This window comes from Eurosta solidaginis, chromosome 5 (assembly GCF_040869045.1).
Source record: "Eurosta solidaginis isolate ZX-2024a chromosome 5, ASM4086904v1, whole genome shotgun sequence".
Taxonomy (NCBI): domain Eukaryota; kingdom Metazoa; phylum Arthropoda; class Insecta; order Diptera; family Tephritidae; genus Eurosta; species Eurosta solidaginis.
The window spans coordinates 177,252,486-177,269,516 of NC_090323.1; the positions used below are offsets into that span (position 1 = coordinate 177,252,486).

Sequence of the window (17,031 nt, forward strand, 5' to 3'; positions counted from 1 at the left end):
TGCAAAAAAGAGCTTTTTAAATTTGGTAAATAAAGACTAGAAAAGTTAAAGATATATATACATCAGATGAAAAGTGTTTTTATGAGTTATTTTTCGGTTCTGCACTTGTTGCGTTTTTTAGATGTGGCAGCACATAAAATATATATACGTATACACATATAAAATTTGTATAGAAATTTGCAAACCTTAACAACAAATAACTTTTAAATTATAAGTTTGCGCACTTTAAAATATATATATTTGAGATCGGGAGAACTCCCTCTTTCATTTGATACCAAGTCAAATCCCAAACTCGGGGGTGTTAAACTAAATCGCTGCCAAAAACCTTATTTCTAAAAATTTGATGTTGCTTTGTCCGGGGTGTGAACCCAAGGCATACGGTGTGGTAGGCTGAGCACGCTACCATCACACCACGGCGACCGCCTGGTCCTGTTAAAGCCGGAGTCATTGGTGCCGTATGTCGTATCGCTGTATCCGTATCCCTAACGTAATCAGCTGTTTATCGTTACGACGGTAAACCAAAACCCAATTGGTTGGCTACGATACGGTTACGACCAATAATCGATTGCATTGATTCTCATAAGATTGGTCGAATCAGCTGTTATAAGGTTACCGATACGGTTACCGATAAAGCACCAATGTCTTCAGCTTAAAGCCAAATTAAACTTCCTTAACCCTAACGCCATAGTCGTAACCATACCCATATCCATAACCATCTCAATGTGATCGATTAATGGTGCCTTAACCTAAAAATCGTGAAAATTTCATAAAAATGATGAAAACGAAAAAAATTACAAACATATTCCACAAAAAATAAGTATTTTAGACATAAAGTATCCAAAACAATGAAGAAATCCTAAAAAAAGTTATTAAATTCACCAACTCAAATATTTTTAGGTTATGGATATGGCGAGAAACCAAAAACCAATTATTGTCTATGGCGTTAGCGTTATGGTATGGCACCATTAATCGATTACATTCCTTTCCATAAGGTAGGTTCGATCAGCTGATACAAAATAAGTCGAAATGCAACCCTTCAAAAAATTAAATAATTGTAGGTTTGACAATTGGATGTTATTATACATTGTGAATGATGACAAAGTGTGTTCTTTTCTGTCAACTGCCTGACAGTCTGTTCAATATGGCTACTTTTCAGCGTTTTGACAGGCTGTTCAATATGGCGGCGCCTATCTTCAGCGGTCAAATACGAATCAGGTGATCCAATCACTTTGGAATTTTGACGTTTATGCAGAAGAGATCACACATTGTCATCATTCACAATGTCATTATATAAACAACTGTCAGAAAAAAAGAAATTTTATCAAATTTTTGCCTAATCGAATAAGGTGAAATGGCAGCAATAATTAGAAGGTTGGGATGCCGAGTAATTGGAAATTTTGCTGCCAGAAGTAGTAAGTCTCAGAAATAAATTGATATGGAATATTCATGAAAGTCTGTAGTATTTAGTAACAGCAGCTTCGACCAGTGCAGTCCGTTTAGCAAGCTCTACACCAGCCGTGACAACTGAAGACAAACGTAAGGTTATCCATGGACACATTTATATTTAACCAAGTCTTATTATTATTATTTTTTTTTTCGTATTAAAGCCACTTTTCGCAAATCCAATGCGGCACAGCGTGTTGATTTAACTAATTTTGGTCGCTATGTAGCGGAATGCCTTCCGAAATATGTACAAAAGGTTCAATTGACAGCTGGCGATGAGCTGGAAGTTTTAATTGCACCCGAAGGAGTGGTGCCGGTGCTACAATTTCTTAAGGACAATCATTTAGCACAGTTTAGTAATTTGGTAGACATTGCAGGAATGGATGTTCCCAGCAGGCAATATCGTTTCGAAATTATTTATAACCTTTTGTCGTTACGTTTTAATTCACGCATACGCGTCAAAACCTACACCGATGAATTGACACCATTGGACTCATGTTATGAGGTCTTCAAAGCAGCTAATTGGTATGAGCGCGAAATATGGGATATGTATGGCGTGTTCTTTGCAAATCATCCTGACTTGCGACGCATTTTAACTGATTACGGTTTTGAAGGACATCCCCAACGGCGTGATTTCCCACTGTCTGGTTATGTTGAGGTAAGTAATTATAAAAACACTAAAGAAAACTTAATTATGTTTTTTTCATTAGTTGCGGTACGATGATGAGAAAAAGCGCGTGGTTTGCGAACCATTGGAATTGGCTCAGGAGTTCCGTAAGTTTGATTTATCAGCACCTTGGGAACAGTTCCCAAATTTCCGTAATGCTAATCCGGCATCAGAAACTGTGGAAACCAAACAGGAGCCAGCCAAAAAATAAATAACTTATGCATAATATAATTACCACAATAGCTAGTTTATTGGATTGATCATTTAATAAAAAGGAAAATCGAGCTTTAGACGTATAATCTTGCTCGTTATTGTGGCTACTTAAAAAATAGTTCTTTTGACCGTTAGTAAGAAAAACAAACTTATTAGCTTAAAGAATATACGATAAAAGGATATCGACGTTAGCACTAATAACATAAATATAGTTTAAAAAACTACACAACACGCCGTAGCACACAGAGTATATTAACTTCGGATAACGGTTGGTTGTACAGGTATAAAGGAATCGAGATAGATATAAGACTTCCATATATCAAAATCATCGGTATCGAAGAAAAATTTGATTGAGCGATGTCCGTCCGTCCGTCTGTACGTTAACGCGATAAATATTGAGATATCTTCACCAAATTTGGTGTACGAGCTTATCTGGACCCAGAATAGATTGGTATTGAAAATGAGTAAAATCGGATGATATCCACGCCCACTTTTTATATATATAACATTTTGGAAAACACAAAAAACCTGATTATTTAGTACATAATACACATAGAATGTTGAAATTTGACAGACTGATATTGAGACTCTGGATAAAAATTTGAAAACAAATGGGTGTGGCACCGCCCACTTGTGATAAAATCAATTTTACAAATATTAATCATAAATCAAATATCGTTAAACCTATCGTAACAAAATTCGGCAGAGGTTGCCTTTACTATAAGGAATGCTTTGAAGAAAAATTAAAGAAATCGGTTAAGGACCACGCCCACTTTTATATAAAAGGTTTTTCAAAGGGTCGTGGACGAATAAAAAAGCTATGTCTTAGCGAAAAAGGGCTTAATATCAATGGTATTTCATTTCCCAAGTGGATTTATAGCAGTAAATAGGAAGAACTTCAAATTTAAAAAAATTGGCGTGGCACCGCCCTCTTATGACTAAGCAATTTTCGATGTTTCGGGAGCCATAACTCGAAGAAAAATTAACATATCGTAATTAAATTGTGTGCACATACTTTCCTTATAGCAGAAAATATTGATAGTAAAAATGGACGGGATCGGTTAAAGACCACGCCCACTTTTATATAAAACAAGTTTAAAAGGGTCGTAGACTAGAATAATAAGCTATAACTTAGCAAAAAATAGTTTTGAATCAATGATATTTCACTTATCAAGTTTTACTGTAAGAGGAAATGGGACATTTTTTTTTAAACGGGTGGTGCCATGTGTTATGTAGAAAAGTAATTTATCTGAAATGAAATGTACAATTTAATTTCACGCTGAGTATACAATGTTCGGTTACAACCGAACTAGACACCCTTACTTGTTATAGTTACCGCTAGCTATTGAGCGGTTTTTGAGGTTAGGTCTGAACCGGCACCCGCCAGGCTTATTCTGATGCAGTGCATCAAATTGAATGGGATTATATGTGTCAAATTAGCGGATCGACAAAAAAAAATATTGGACATCTCTGTTGTTTTGCGGGTTTAATGTTTTCCAAGATCTGTCTTTTGATCCCGCATAATAACTGTTATTTAAGCTTAAACAAAGGTAATGTATGCAGTCAAAATGAAGGGCCAATTAAACTTCCTTAACCCTAACGCCATAGTCGTAACCATACCCATATCCATAACCACCTTCAATGTGATCGATTAATGGTGCCTTAACCTAAAAATCGTGAAAATTTCATAAATATGAAGAAAACGCAAAACATTACCAACATATTCCAAAAAAAATTTAGTCCCTTAGTCATAACACGTATCCAAAACAATGTATAAAATCTACAAAAAGTTATTAAATTCACCAACTCAAATATTTTTAGGTTATGGATATGGCGAGAAACAAAAGACCAATTGGTTGGCTATGTTATGGTTATGGCGTTATGGTATGGCACCATTAATCGATTACATTGATTTCCATAAGGTAGGTTCGATCAGCTGTTTTATCTGGTTATGGTTTTATGGTTATAATTCACCATTAATTGGCCCTTAAGGTAACGCAGTCCGCCTTTACATTTTCACTTCAACAATTTTTTTAAAATCACAAAGACGAGTCTAATTTCGAAACACAATATCTATTTTCAAGAGGGTAGCTTCGAAAAAAGGGAAAATTTCTTATTTTGTTAAGGATCAATCTTACCATAAAAACTGGTTTGACCCAAAAAAGTGATTTTGTCGAACTTTGTAACGGAGCGTGCTCAACCTAATCTTTCTGCAGCATGTAGCTCATTAAATAAAACAGATCAAAATTGTTTTGTTATTTTTATTTATTTGTGAAATATTTTTATATTCTGTTAATATATACTCATAATGATTGGCATTTAAAATATTCCATATATAAGCAATAAATGTAAGCCAAACGTACGCGATATAGCCATACTTTTTAAATATGCGCGCACACACACACACTAGCACAGTACGATTCCAAAATTTTATTTTTTAATATGCAAACACCTGAATTATTTAAATAAAAATATGTTTTATCGTCTCAACATGCAAGTATGTATGTATGTATATGCACGTATTATGTGTTAAAAAGTATTTTTGTAGTTTAACGGTTTATGTGATTTTTTTGTGTGAAAAGAGCGTAATTATAAAGTGCATCGTTGTTTCAGTATTGTAATACTTAAAACGTTAATTTGGTGATTGCAACGTGATCCTAGCGTACAAAATATCATTGTCCATATAAATAGGGGTGGTTTTAAAAGTACGGGTTCAGGTTCACGTTCTTGTTGTTGTTCTTCTGTTTGGGTTACGTTTTCATTTTGCGCTAATTTCGTTTATTTTCCTGTTTGTTGTTTTTTGCTTTCAAAGCTCTCTGCTTCAGTTGTAGTACTTGTAATATCAATTCAAAGTTTTTTTGTGGTTCCTCATTCTGTAATGTTTTTTTAAACATACATGTACATACACATATCTATATATATATATTTTTTTTTTCTATAGGCTTGATTGTGGTAATGTCTTGTTTGACCTCCGTTTATAGTTTCGATCCAGTTTTCGTATTCATTTGTAGTTCATGCGTCTCAAAATGTGTCAATTTCGTCTGCGCAAGTGTTGACTTTCTGTGACGTAATTTCATTGTGACTGTGACAGAGTGATTGTGAAGGTCTGAGTCTCGTTTTTGAGTTGGTGATTTATTTCTTTTCTAATTGTATATAAATATGTTTACACACAAACCACCTCTATTTCTTTCGCTTTGTGGATAATATTCAGTAATTTGCGTTCTTTTACTGTGAGTTTCCGTTTTTGGCTCCGTTTGCGTTTCGTATCCGTTATATGTTCTGCAGTCAGTTTCTTTTATTAAGTAATTATGGAACGTTATTGTTATTTGTTTAAATTTGGTTTGCTTTTTATATGTTTTATGTCTGTGAAAAGAAAAACAAAATACGCTTAATAACCTGTAAAACGATTAGTTCGAAACAAAAAAAAAAAAGGAAGTGAAAAAATCTGCTTTCGGCTGAAACCGAGCATACCTAGCTATAGCTTATAAACGTTCAAGTTCGAGTTCGAATTAAAGTTACCCTGCTAGACAGGGCTGACGGAAATTCCAACACATTAACAGAATTTTTGATATCACTAAAATACACTCGCATAAATTTGTCCTTGTATTCCTATGGAAAACTATGGTGTATGTGTATGCATACACGTATACAAAATGTTTACATCAGGTTTGTCATGTCGCTTCTAACAACCTGATAGAAACTTTGCTTTACGCCCTGATGTGAATATCCATCAGCCATATCTGTCAATTGATGCCTCAAATGACTGATAGCTGTCTAGCAGTGTAAGAACTAAGTTACTTATCAAATTTGAAATGTTGTTTCTTAACTGTGAATATCTCAACAAAAATCGCAATACTGCTAACTTTTACTGACACCCACCGTTTCTGAAAGAACAAATAACACACACACAAACATCCAACTTGACAGTATCTGCTCATGCATTTCCAAACTATAAACATGACCAACCCAGCGTAGCCGCTGCGTTTTAATTCACTGAACTATGGCGGCCACCGTGGTGTGATGGTAGCGTGCTCCGCCTACCACACCGTATGCCCTGGGTTCGCACCCCGGGCAAAGCCACATCAAAATTTTAAAAATAAGGTTTTTTAATTAGAAGAAAATTTTTCTAAGCGGGGTCGCCCCTCGGTAGTGTTTGGCAAGCGCTCCGGGTGTATTTCTGCCATGAAAAGCTCTCAGTGAAAACTCATCTTCCTTGCAGATGCCGTTCGGAGTCGGCATAAAACATGTAGGTCCCGTCCGGCCAATTTGTAGGGAAAATCTAGAGCACGACGCAAATTGGAAGAGAAGCTCGGCCTTAGATCTCTTCGGAGGTTATCGCGCCTTACATTTATTTATTTTTTATGTTGATGTCTGCGAAAAGCTCACTTTAAATATTTCGAGGTACTTTTCTCTCGAACACTCCCACAGCCACTCCATCTGATGTAGTCACGCCCCATGCTTCTGCACCATATAGCAAAACGGGTAAGAGCATAATTTTCGTTTGCCGAGTGAGGACTTTATTTTTCACAATTGCCTACCTAGTCCAAATTAGCATTTATTGGCATGAGTGATTCTTCGATGGATTTAAAAACTGATAATGTTTGTGTTAATGCTGATTCCAAAATAAACGATGTCCTTTACTATTTCGAAATTATGGCTGCTAACAATGGCATGGCGCAAATGCGGTGCCTGTTTACTTGATGACAGCAGTATTTCGTTTCGTTTTTGGTCGCCATCAAACCCATCTTTTCCGCTTCTTGTTCCAGTTTAGAGTCAGCAGAACTTCCGGGGATTGGAGTTAACGCTACAACAACTGTACCTGTACGCTTTTATAGAATATTTTTTTGAAGCGGTTAAGTTCTGCTGGTATTATTTTCTCCACCATCAAATTAGAGAAATAGCTCGATACTTTCGAACGGCTCATCAAGAACGGCATGCTTTTCAGTTATACCGCGCCAGTGATAGCAGATATAGGAAGTAGGTTGCTGTTTCGAGTACGTACTGTGCTCGAGTCCTTCGCTCGCCAGGTTAAGATTCCAGCTATTAGGAGTAACGCAGCTATCAGGCCTAGAAGCAGAGGGTAGCATGGGTCATCGGCAGCTTCCAGTATTTGACAAAAGGACGGAGTTATTTAATGAAAATTTATAGCTTCTCTAATGCAATTGTCACCGTCACCTACCCGGGTCGAATCCCATTTTTTAAGCAACCGTGTTTCTGGCGACCCCAAGTTCCTCATGGATGTAGGGGGTGGGAGGGCGGCATGGCCTAAAAGCTTTCATGTCGTCATAATCGTTTCCGATTCCTTCTTTACGGGCTATTATAACATAAGATACGGCATATAACTACTAACCTAGGCCAACAATTTTGTATGAACAATAATTTTATAATGTTCACGCACAGACGGACAAACAAAAACAAGCATGACTAAAAATTTTTTTCTTTTTGATGATGTTTTAGGGATCTAACATCTCACTATCAAATATTAAGTACAGCTTTTTATTTACAAGAGGAAAAGAAGCCCCAATTCCTTCTTTACATAAGATAACGAGCACTAGTAAAAACACCTTCGGCTTTAAGTAAATTTATTTTAAGCTTTTTTTATTTTTAGGTTTTCGAAGCTTGCTTAAAGCTGCGTTAAGATAATTCCCTTGTTACTACTACAACTGAGTAATACTATAAGTTGTAATTGATATGGAAAATGGTCAAATACATCTGTGGTCACAAGTAAGTCTAAGCCTAAGTCCTACCCTTTTACATGGTACTTAGGCGATTATTGCTTATGACCACAGATATAGCATATATTTACATATTTTATATTAAAGATTAAAAGTTAAATTTTCTTACCTGTTATTTATAGTTTGACAAAATTATTTTTGTCACTGTCTGATTATTTTGAATTATAAAAAAATATTTATTGTAATTGAAATGTTTTTAAGCTTACGTTTAATTCCTTCTTAGGCGTTTCCTGCCGTTGTCATCTCCATCGCCATTACCGCGCTCTTCGGCTTCCATTACCTAAATAGATTTTTACAGGATTTAGCAAAATGTAGCTGAATTAAAAAAAAATCCTTATATTATATTTACTTTAATTTTTGCTCCACATATTTCTGCTCCATTCAATGATTGAATCGCCTTTTGTGCACTATCTGGATCTGCGTACTTCACATAACCACAGTTCTTATTTGGCAAAAGGTATACATCGATAAGACCCTTCCAGCATGAAAACACATTCTTCAAAATAGATTGCGGTAGATTCTGTAGGAAAACGAGATTAAAAATTTAAAAGTTTCTTAGAAAAAATCTAAAACGTTATTATTCGATGTGATTCATACATTCATTACTCAAATTTAAAAAATGTATGTATATTTATATCTTTTGAGAATTATATTGAACTGTTGTTCCTAACTTACCGCCGACAATACAATAAATAACCGTTGTGCAACAGGTGTATCAACCGATACCATTGGGTGAGCAGGCGGTAATGGAACGCTACATATTGAATCCTTTTTAGTTCGTTCTGTAATATATACATAGAATTTGTTTTTAAAATGCACGCCACAATTTTAAATTTACAAATACGTACTATCAATAAATGAAGTATCCATGCGTGCAGAGCTCATACCAGCAACTTTAACAATCAAGCGTTCGCCCATAGGATATTCCAGACCGTGAAGTTTGTCTCTGCGTAGAAAACAAATATAGTATGAAAATGTATAACCAAGTAGTTAATTATATATTTTCGTTATACTTTGCATAAATAGCAGCTTCAGGATTATCGTAAACCACAACTGCTTCATTAGTTCTTGGGCCGACTGAACACCAAAATAACAAAAATATTTTAGAGAATATTTACAAAAATATATGAATAATAATAGAAAACTTACATTCTCGTGTTATTTGACAATAATCCAACCCGGGTATAATATCAAATAAACGCCACAATTGATCTTGATTAATATTATTGCTGGCAATAACTTCCAAAGTTGTTGGTTGTGGCACCGAAACATTTTGCATACGAAGAAATGATGTCATTTCATTGTTGAAGGAGCTATTATTCCAGTCATTGTTAAAATTGCCATTATTATTGAATGAGCTATTATTGTTGCTTCCACCGCCACCACCGCCACCACCACCACCACCACCACCTCGACCTGAACCCATTGATGGATGGTCGTCATGTCGCCCATATTGATCCCTTGAAGATCGTGCGGAGCTTTTTGGTTCAGCAAAGACTGCTTTGTATTTAGTTGGACAATTTTCAAAAGCTAAAGCTGCGTGGTAGAACCTTAAGTCGAAACAAAGGATTAAACATGACATTGACGTTTTTCGAGCCAGAGTGATTTTTTATGAAAATCTTACTTGGTAAATCTTACATAACCAAAACCTTTTGGTGCCCCAGTGGATCTATCCTTCACAATCGTCACACTCTCAACTGGACCCCATTGTTTGAATTCACTTCGTATTTCATCGTCAGTTGCTGATTTCGGTATAACGATAAAGAGGCGAACATATTTTTCTTGTTCATTGTCAGACTTGTTAGATCCTTGATTACGACTAATTAAATTAAAAATAAATGAATAGACATTTTTACGTTTGATTGTCATTAAGAGAAAAAATCTATTTTTAGATAATATGAGTGCACTATCACCAATCAAACTGTTAAGCTTAAAGCTATTCAAACAGATACTGATGCACGAGTTTCCCTTAAAATTACGTTTCGGTGAAATTTTCTATTAATTATTTAATAAAGGTAAGTAGCGGAAGCCCCTAGATGCTAAATTAAAATATTCCACCCTCGAAAGGTCTCAAGTACATATATGTGCCTTTCAATTTTAATGGCTTGGAGAGGTGCACCCTTTAGTTTCAGTGCGCAAAGTCTCATGAAAGTGCAGACTAGTATTTAAGGACTAGTAACTATTCGTTTGGGGCTGACATTCCATTAAAGGTCTAAGATTTCGAAAATGGTGTAGAGTCTACACTTTTCAAAAATACAACCCATACCTTCCGGAGCCTTAAAGTTTTGGTACACCTTATACTAATAAGGCTGGGTGCGAGTTCGTCTAAATTTTAGGTTCCTAAACTAATATTCCACTGGAACTTTCCAGCACTGCAATAATTTAGGAAAAAGCTGTCAAAACCTAAATTGTTTATTTCTTCTAAAAAAAAAAATAAAACTGTTTAATAATAACAATACGGGAAATTTGTTACTTTTGATGCGTTTTCACGCTTAAGAAGAACAGAGGTCAATTAGGGCCCGCGGTAAGTACCTCTCCCAAGATAGCAGTTCAAGAAAATGCAGTGGTTCGTTTTATAGTTTTTTTTTCGGACATAGTGGAGCAGATGCACAATGACCTTTTCCACAATCTCGAATTCAATACCAATGTCGGTACGCCTCCAATAACTTCTTTAGGCCAATTAGTGCACTTGCCTGCCAAATATGTTCAGATTGGGTCCATATTGGACAAGGATCCAATTCTTGTGTTGCCAACATCAGCTTGAACAAAATTGAGCTCGCCATCACGTACAATCACGTAAATTCAATGGACAATAGCCATTTATTTGCATATACAATATTGAAAAATCAATTTTTGTTTTTGAAATTTTACATTTGAATTTAGGTTGAAAAGTATGCTCTTAAAAATTCAAAATTTTTATTTTGCACTGCCTTACCGACAGTTTCCAGTCATTTAGGCTTTTTCTCTATTTAGGTAGAAATTTAGGTCAACTCGCACAGCCTAAATGTACAAAAATTATATTTTCAAAAAAATAAAAATCGTTTTGTGTAGGCGGCCTTCGGCAGAGTTTAAAACATAACCCTTAGCCGATCCAGTAGCGGTTACGCTATCCACAGCACTTCTGCGTAAAAAACCATTTTGAATAGACAGCCTTCGACCACGCTTCAAACAAATGACTTCAGCCGATCCAACACCGGATACACGATCCATAGTTAATGTTGACTATTTTCCATTATTTAATGTAATATTCGAAAGAATATTTTGCGTTAAACAAAATGAAAAGTATACCCGAAATCTTTGCTTTAATATGACCAAAATTAAAAGGCATTTGTGGTGATTGGAAACTCGCATATATATACAATTATAATGGTAATTCTATAGGACAGCATGACTCTCTTAATACACGTCCAAAAATCAGGGGATGGCAGAAGACGCAGTTTGTACCCAGGATCGCAAATCCGAAAAACGCAAATTAAAAACTTTGCTTCCGTGATGATATAATTGCAAAAGAAATTTATACTTTTCATGTGGTTGCTTTAATGTTGTCGTACACACAAAAAAATTGTGTGTAAAAGGGATTTTGCACGGATTTAATTTTGATCCCATAATCTTTGTAAACCGGCAAGCGTAAATTATGAAAGCGTGAAGGAAGGCCGATAGCGGAGGACGGAGTACTCCGCAAAAATAGTATGAACCCCCCTCCCCCTGGGTTTTGGAGCGGTTCGGGGTCTTTTCACGGAAGCAAAATTTGTAAATAAGATACTAATCTACCAACAGTCAGGATTTAGGAAAAACATTCCTGTGAGACACCGCTGAACATTGTGATATCTGATTTGAAAGAAGAGCTAAACAACAAAAAAGTAGTGGTTTCAGTTTTCCTTGACCTCAAAAGAGCTTTTGAAACGGTGGATACAGAGATATTCACCCCTATTCTGCATTTCGATTACGGTCCCGTTCTACGCTCCGCTTTAATCGATCTTCGGTATTCTGCATTACGACGGAATCGTAACGAGAAGAGGAAGACCAAATTATTTTTCGAAATCAGCTGTTTGTACGGAATGTGTGAACATTGGAACAAAATAAATTAAAGAAAATTTGTAAAAAACACTGAAAAACGTTTATATTTCATTATCCACGCCATTTTTGAGTAAAGTGCTTTCATAATTGTAGGTGTGTTTTTGTCGTTCTTTTGGGCAATCCCCTGCCGTGGCCACCAAGTTTTGTTAAAACGGATTCCTGCACGATTATAGCTGACATTTTCTGAATTTTATGGATGCTAATTTCATTGCACTGGCCTAAAATGCTTTATAAAGACTTATTTATTCTCTCCGCAAGGATTGTTTACGTTTTCGCTTCACCTCCCTCTACTCCGGCAGCTTGCTTTGGCATATAACTGGACCCAACGAACAGACACAAATTATAGCTGTCTATTATAATGGAATCAATAGCCGCGGCATTATTTGTGGAGTTGGAAAGCAACGCATACGAAAATGGCCAGGCGAGAATGGAAAGGCAAATATTGCGAGGTTTGTGTAATCCATTTGAGATGAGTGACGAATTGTAAGAAATTGAACTTAAAAGTGGTAAAGTTTAATGACTTATTTTCTTATTTAGGTTCAAAAAAAACTTTCGTCTTAATAAGGATGCTTTCAAGTATGTGTTAGATACTTTCGCGGGGCAAATTCGTCCAAGGACTTCGGCATCGACATCTGCCCTTAATATTGTTTTAGCTGCTTTGAGAGTTTTTTGCAGAAGGCAGTTACCAGCATGGAATAAAATAAAAATAAATGTAAGGCGCGATAACCTCCGAAGAGATCTTAGACCGATCTTCTCTTCCAATTTACGTCGTGCTCTTGGTTTTCCCTACAAATTGGCCGGACGGGGACCTACATGTTTATGCCGACTCCGAACGGCATGTCCAAGGCAGATGAGTTTTCACTGAGAGCTTTTCATGGCAGAAATACACTCGGAGCGTTTGTCAAACACTGCCGAGGGGCGACCCCGCTTAGAAAAATTTTCTTCTAATTGAAAACCCTTATTTCTAAAATTTTGATGTTGCGGAACACGCTACCATCACACCACGGTGGCCACCAGCATGAAATAGGGGCGGATTATAATGTAGGAATGGGAGAGTCAACAGTGTCAAAGTCACTGTCTATGTTTCTGGATATAATGCAACCAAAATTATGCCCTCAGTGGATAACATTTGAACAAAGTAAAGAGAATATACAAGCGAAGCAAGAATTTTATGCGAAGGCAAGCTTCCCAGAAGTCATCATATCCCGCTTTGTTGCGATTAAATTAGCCAACGTCTCATACTGCACTTGTGTTGGAAACATAAAAAACAATCACCATGAAGCCTTTTACGTTTCTCAACAAGTTTTACTACATTTTTGTTAAAATTCTGTTATAAATTAAGAAAAAAAATAAAAAGAAAATAATTTTCCGCCAACAAATGTGCAACATAGAAAAACGGAACTACGATCGAAATGCAGAATACACAAAATCGAAGGATTCGAAGTTGGATCGAAAGAGATTGGAACACAGAATACCAAAATTGCCAAATCGAAAAAATTGCAATCCAAGTCGAAATGCAGAATAGGGCTGATTAATAAAAAAAAAAATCCAGCGGATTGGCATAACTGATATTGAACTTAAATGGTTCCGCACTATGTGAAGCAGAGAAAGCAGAAAACAGTTATAAATGCTGTGACGTCGGATGAATTAGAGGTACCCATAGGGTTACCTCAAGGCTCAGTATTGGCACCTATACTATTTCTTATACACATAAATGACATAGTCAATGCTATCGAAGGTTGTGAAATTAGACTTTTTGCGGATGATGCATTAATTATGATAAGTGAAAATAATATTAATACTGCACTTGCCAAAATGCAACATGAACTAAATAACTTGTATAAGTGGTTTTATGGTAATAGACTGAAACTAAATATTAATAAAACTAAATATGATAATAACAAGGAGGAATATAAATGAGGATGATATATATAGCCGAGCTAAAAATAAATGATGAAATCATATAAAGAGTTAACAGTATAAAATACTTAGGAATAATAATTGATAATAAACTCAAATTTGAAGATCATATAAATTATACAATTAAAAAAGTTGCTAATAAAATAGGAGTCATGCAGAGAACAACTAAATTCATTCAAAAAAAGTACAAAATAATTTTATATTAATCAATTATAGAACCGCACTTCGTGTACTGCCCGTCTATTCTATTCATTATATCGGATAAAGTAGACAAGCTCCAAAAGCTGCGAAATAGAAGCATGAGATTTATTCTTCAGAAACCCAGAGATACACGAACGGCTGACATGTTGAAGACTTTCGACTGGTTAAGTGTGAAACAAAAGATTTTTTTCCACTCCATGAAATTCATATTTAATATAAAACATGGAAATGTACCTGAGTATTTAAATAAAAATATAGCATTAGTGGAGCAAACTCACAACATAAATACGAGGAACAAACATAATTTCAAATTGCCGTTTTTTAGAATTGAAATTGATCAACAGAACATTTACTACAAGGGTCTGAAAAGTTACAATGATCTGCCTATGGATATAAAAAGTTGCAACGAAATAACAGTATTTAAAACAAAATTATATGAATATTGTAAAACCTTAGCTATAAGATAAAAAACTGTATTTTATTCTAATTTACGAATTAGGCTTCTGGCCTTAATAAATAAATAATCTAATCTAACCTATTCATATCTGGAAAACGCTTTCACATATACAACTACCACCACTTTCTTTTAAAACCCTGATTAATACTTTTAATTCGATACCCATATCGTACAAACACATACTACAGTCACGCCTTTATGGCGATATCTCGAAAAGGCGTCCACCTATAGAACCACGCCCTTTTAAAATACCCATTAACACCTTTCATTTGATACCCATATCGTACAAACATATTCTAGAGTAACCCCTGGTCCACCTTTATGGCGATATCTCGAAAAGGCGACCACTTATAGAACTAAGTCCAACTCACTTTTAAAAAGACTCATTAACATCTTTCATTTGATACCCATATCGTACAAAGTTCACCCCTGGTCACCTTTATGGCGATATCTCGAAACTGCGTCCACCTATAGAACTAAGCCTCACGCCCTTTTAAAATACTCATTAACACCATTCGTTTGATACACATATCGTACAAACAAATTCTAGGGTCACACCTGGTCCACCTTTATGGCGATATATGGAAACGGCGTCCGCCTATGGAACTAAGAATCACTCCCTTTTAAAATACTCATTAACACCTTTCATTTGATACGCATATCGTACCAACAAATTCTAGAATCAACCCCGATCCACCTTTATGGCGATATCCCTAAATGGCGTCCACCTATAGAACTATGGCCCACTCCCTCATAAAACACTCTTTAATACCTTTCATTTGATACACATGTAATACAAACACATTCCAGGGTTACCCTCGGTTCATTTTCCTACATGGTTATTTTCCCTTATGTTGTCACCATAGCTCTCAACTGAGTATGTAATTTTCGGTTACACCCGAACTTAACCTTCCTTCCTTGTTGTACATGATTTAGCAGTCGACCCCTGCTCTAGACTTTTACCATTTAAAATTATGTTATAAATTTGAATTAAGGAATACAATCACTCTACAACGTTTACATAACTTACTTTGCTGCCACTAATACTTTTAAGCTGCGATCCAATTTTCCTATGGCTTGACCATTCATTTCTTCTTGTGCTTTTGCCGCATCAGAAGTCTTCGCAAACTTTATGTAAGCTATACCCTTGTTCTCGCCTGTACCTTTATCCTTAACAACCCAAATATCTTCAATTTCGCCAAAGGGTGAGAATGCTTCACGGAAATCTTCTTCTGTGTGAGCCTTATTGCAAATTATGAATAAACGCGACATTGGCGGATCATCATCACTTGAGTACTCTCGGCCACGTCCACCGTCGCGATGACCATCACGTGATTGCGACCGATATTCAGACATTGAGGATTTTAGTGTTCAACTATTGGCTAATTAAAAATATTCAGCAAAATTTCAAATTTTGTGACACAAAATATGTAGCGTTTTCAGAAAAGATGGCGTTGGAAAATGTGTATGTATTAGAAATGTGTTGCAGAATATAAAGTCGATAATTTTTACCTTGATTTTTAAGACACGAACGCATAAGAAGAACATATTTGACGATCTCCTTACAAACCTATTGAGTCAACTGCTGCATCGTGTGTTGATAGATGAGTTGACTGCATGTGTTTGTACGGAGATCGTCAAATAGGTTTTTCTGATGTGTTCGCGCCTTTATTACTCATTAGCCTTAAGCGCCAAATACACGACACGAACATTTCCGCGAACATTCCGCAATCGCATAACAACAAAAATTCCGCAATCTTGTTCGCAGCTTTGGCCATACACCATACGAATTTTTGGCCGAACATTAGTTCTCTTTCAGACAGCGATGAATATGGACAACAATTGTGCTGCAGCAATATTGCTCGCTGTGGCAGTTAAGCGTAAAAAAAAGAATTTGGTGCAAAGAATGGTTTAAAAAACGAGCAGTTCTTGGACAAAGTGAGCTTATTAAAGAACTGGAATTTACGTCACAAAATGATTTTAAAAATTACGTTCGTATGAGCAAAGCAACATTTGACCAACTTTTACAAAAAATTTTGCCACTCATAACGAAACGGGATACAATAATGAGAGAAGCGATTCCCCCTCATCACCGCCTTGCTTTAACTTTGCGCTTCCTAGCTAGTAGCAATAGCTTTGAAGACTTAAAATTTTACAATAATTATTAAAAATATTACAATAATCTTTGCTTTTTACTTGCCACAATGATGGCATAGATTTATACATTTCAATAAATTCACTCAGAAATTTTTTATTGTCCATTTTACTTTTCCGCGCACGTCTGTTCCGTTCAGAAATTACTACGATTATGAGCTATT

General features: G+C 35.8%; 2 protein-coding genes across 4 annotated transcripts; one reads left to right on the forward strand and one right to left on the reverse strand.

Moving 5' to 3' along the window:
• Window positions 1-1,240: 1,240 nt before the first annotated feature.
• ND-30 (NADH:ubiquinone oxidoreductase core subunit S3) lies at window positions 1,241-2,409 on the forward strand. Its single transcript, XM_067757616.1, has 4 exons — window positions 1,241-1,412; window positions 1,468-1,536; window positions 1,608-2,101; window positions 2,154-2,409. The coding sequence occupies exons 1-4, from the start codon at window positions 1,352-1,354 to the stop codon at window positions 2,319-2,321; spliced, it is 792 nt and encodes a 263-aa protein (XP_067613717.1). The 5' UTR covers window positions 1,241-1,351; the 3' UTR covers window positions 2,322-2,409.
• A 2,161-nt stretch (window positions 2,410-4,570) lies between these two features.
• LOC137233998 (RNA-binding protein 45) lies at window positions 4,571-16,322 on the reverse strand. Of its 3 annotated transcripts, XM_067757615.1 has the most exons (10): window positions 16,226-16,322; window positions 15,744-16,095; window positions 9,683-9,877; window positions 9,208-9,608; window positions 9,072-9,135; window positions 8,907-9,004; window positions 8,734-8,840; window positions 8,408-8,578; window positions 8,265-8,338; window positions 4,571-5,686 (listed from the first exon to the last, which is right to left on the reverse strand). In XM_067757615.1, the coding sequence occupies exons 2-9, from the start codon at window positions 16,067-16,069 to the stop codon at window positions 8,267-8,269; spliced, it is 1,434 nt and encodes a 477-aa protein (XP_067613716.1). In that variant the 5' UTR covers window positions 16,070-16,095; window positions 16,226-16,322; the 3' UTR covers window positions 4,571-5,686; window positions 8,265-8,266. The 3 variants fall into 3 exon arrangements, 2 of the variants coding, with proteins under 2 accessions (XP_067613716.1, XP_067613715.1); XR_010947629.1 differs by lacking the exon at window positions 16,226-16,322 and having other exon boundaries at window positions 8,168-8,338; window positions 15,744-16,195; XM_067757614.1 differs by lacking the exon at window positions 16,226-16,322 and having other exon boundaries at window positions 15,744-16,194.
• Between the last annotated feature and the right edge of the window lie 709 nt (window positions 16,323-17,031).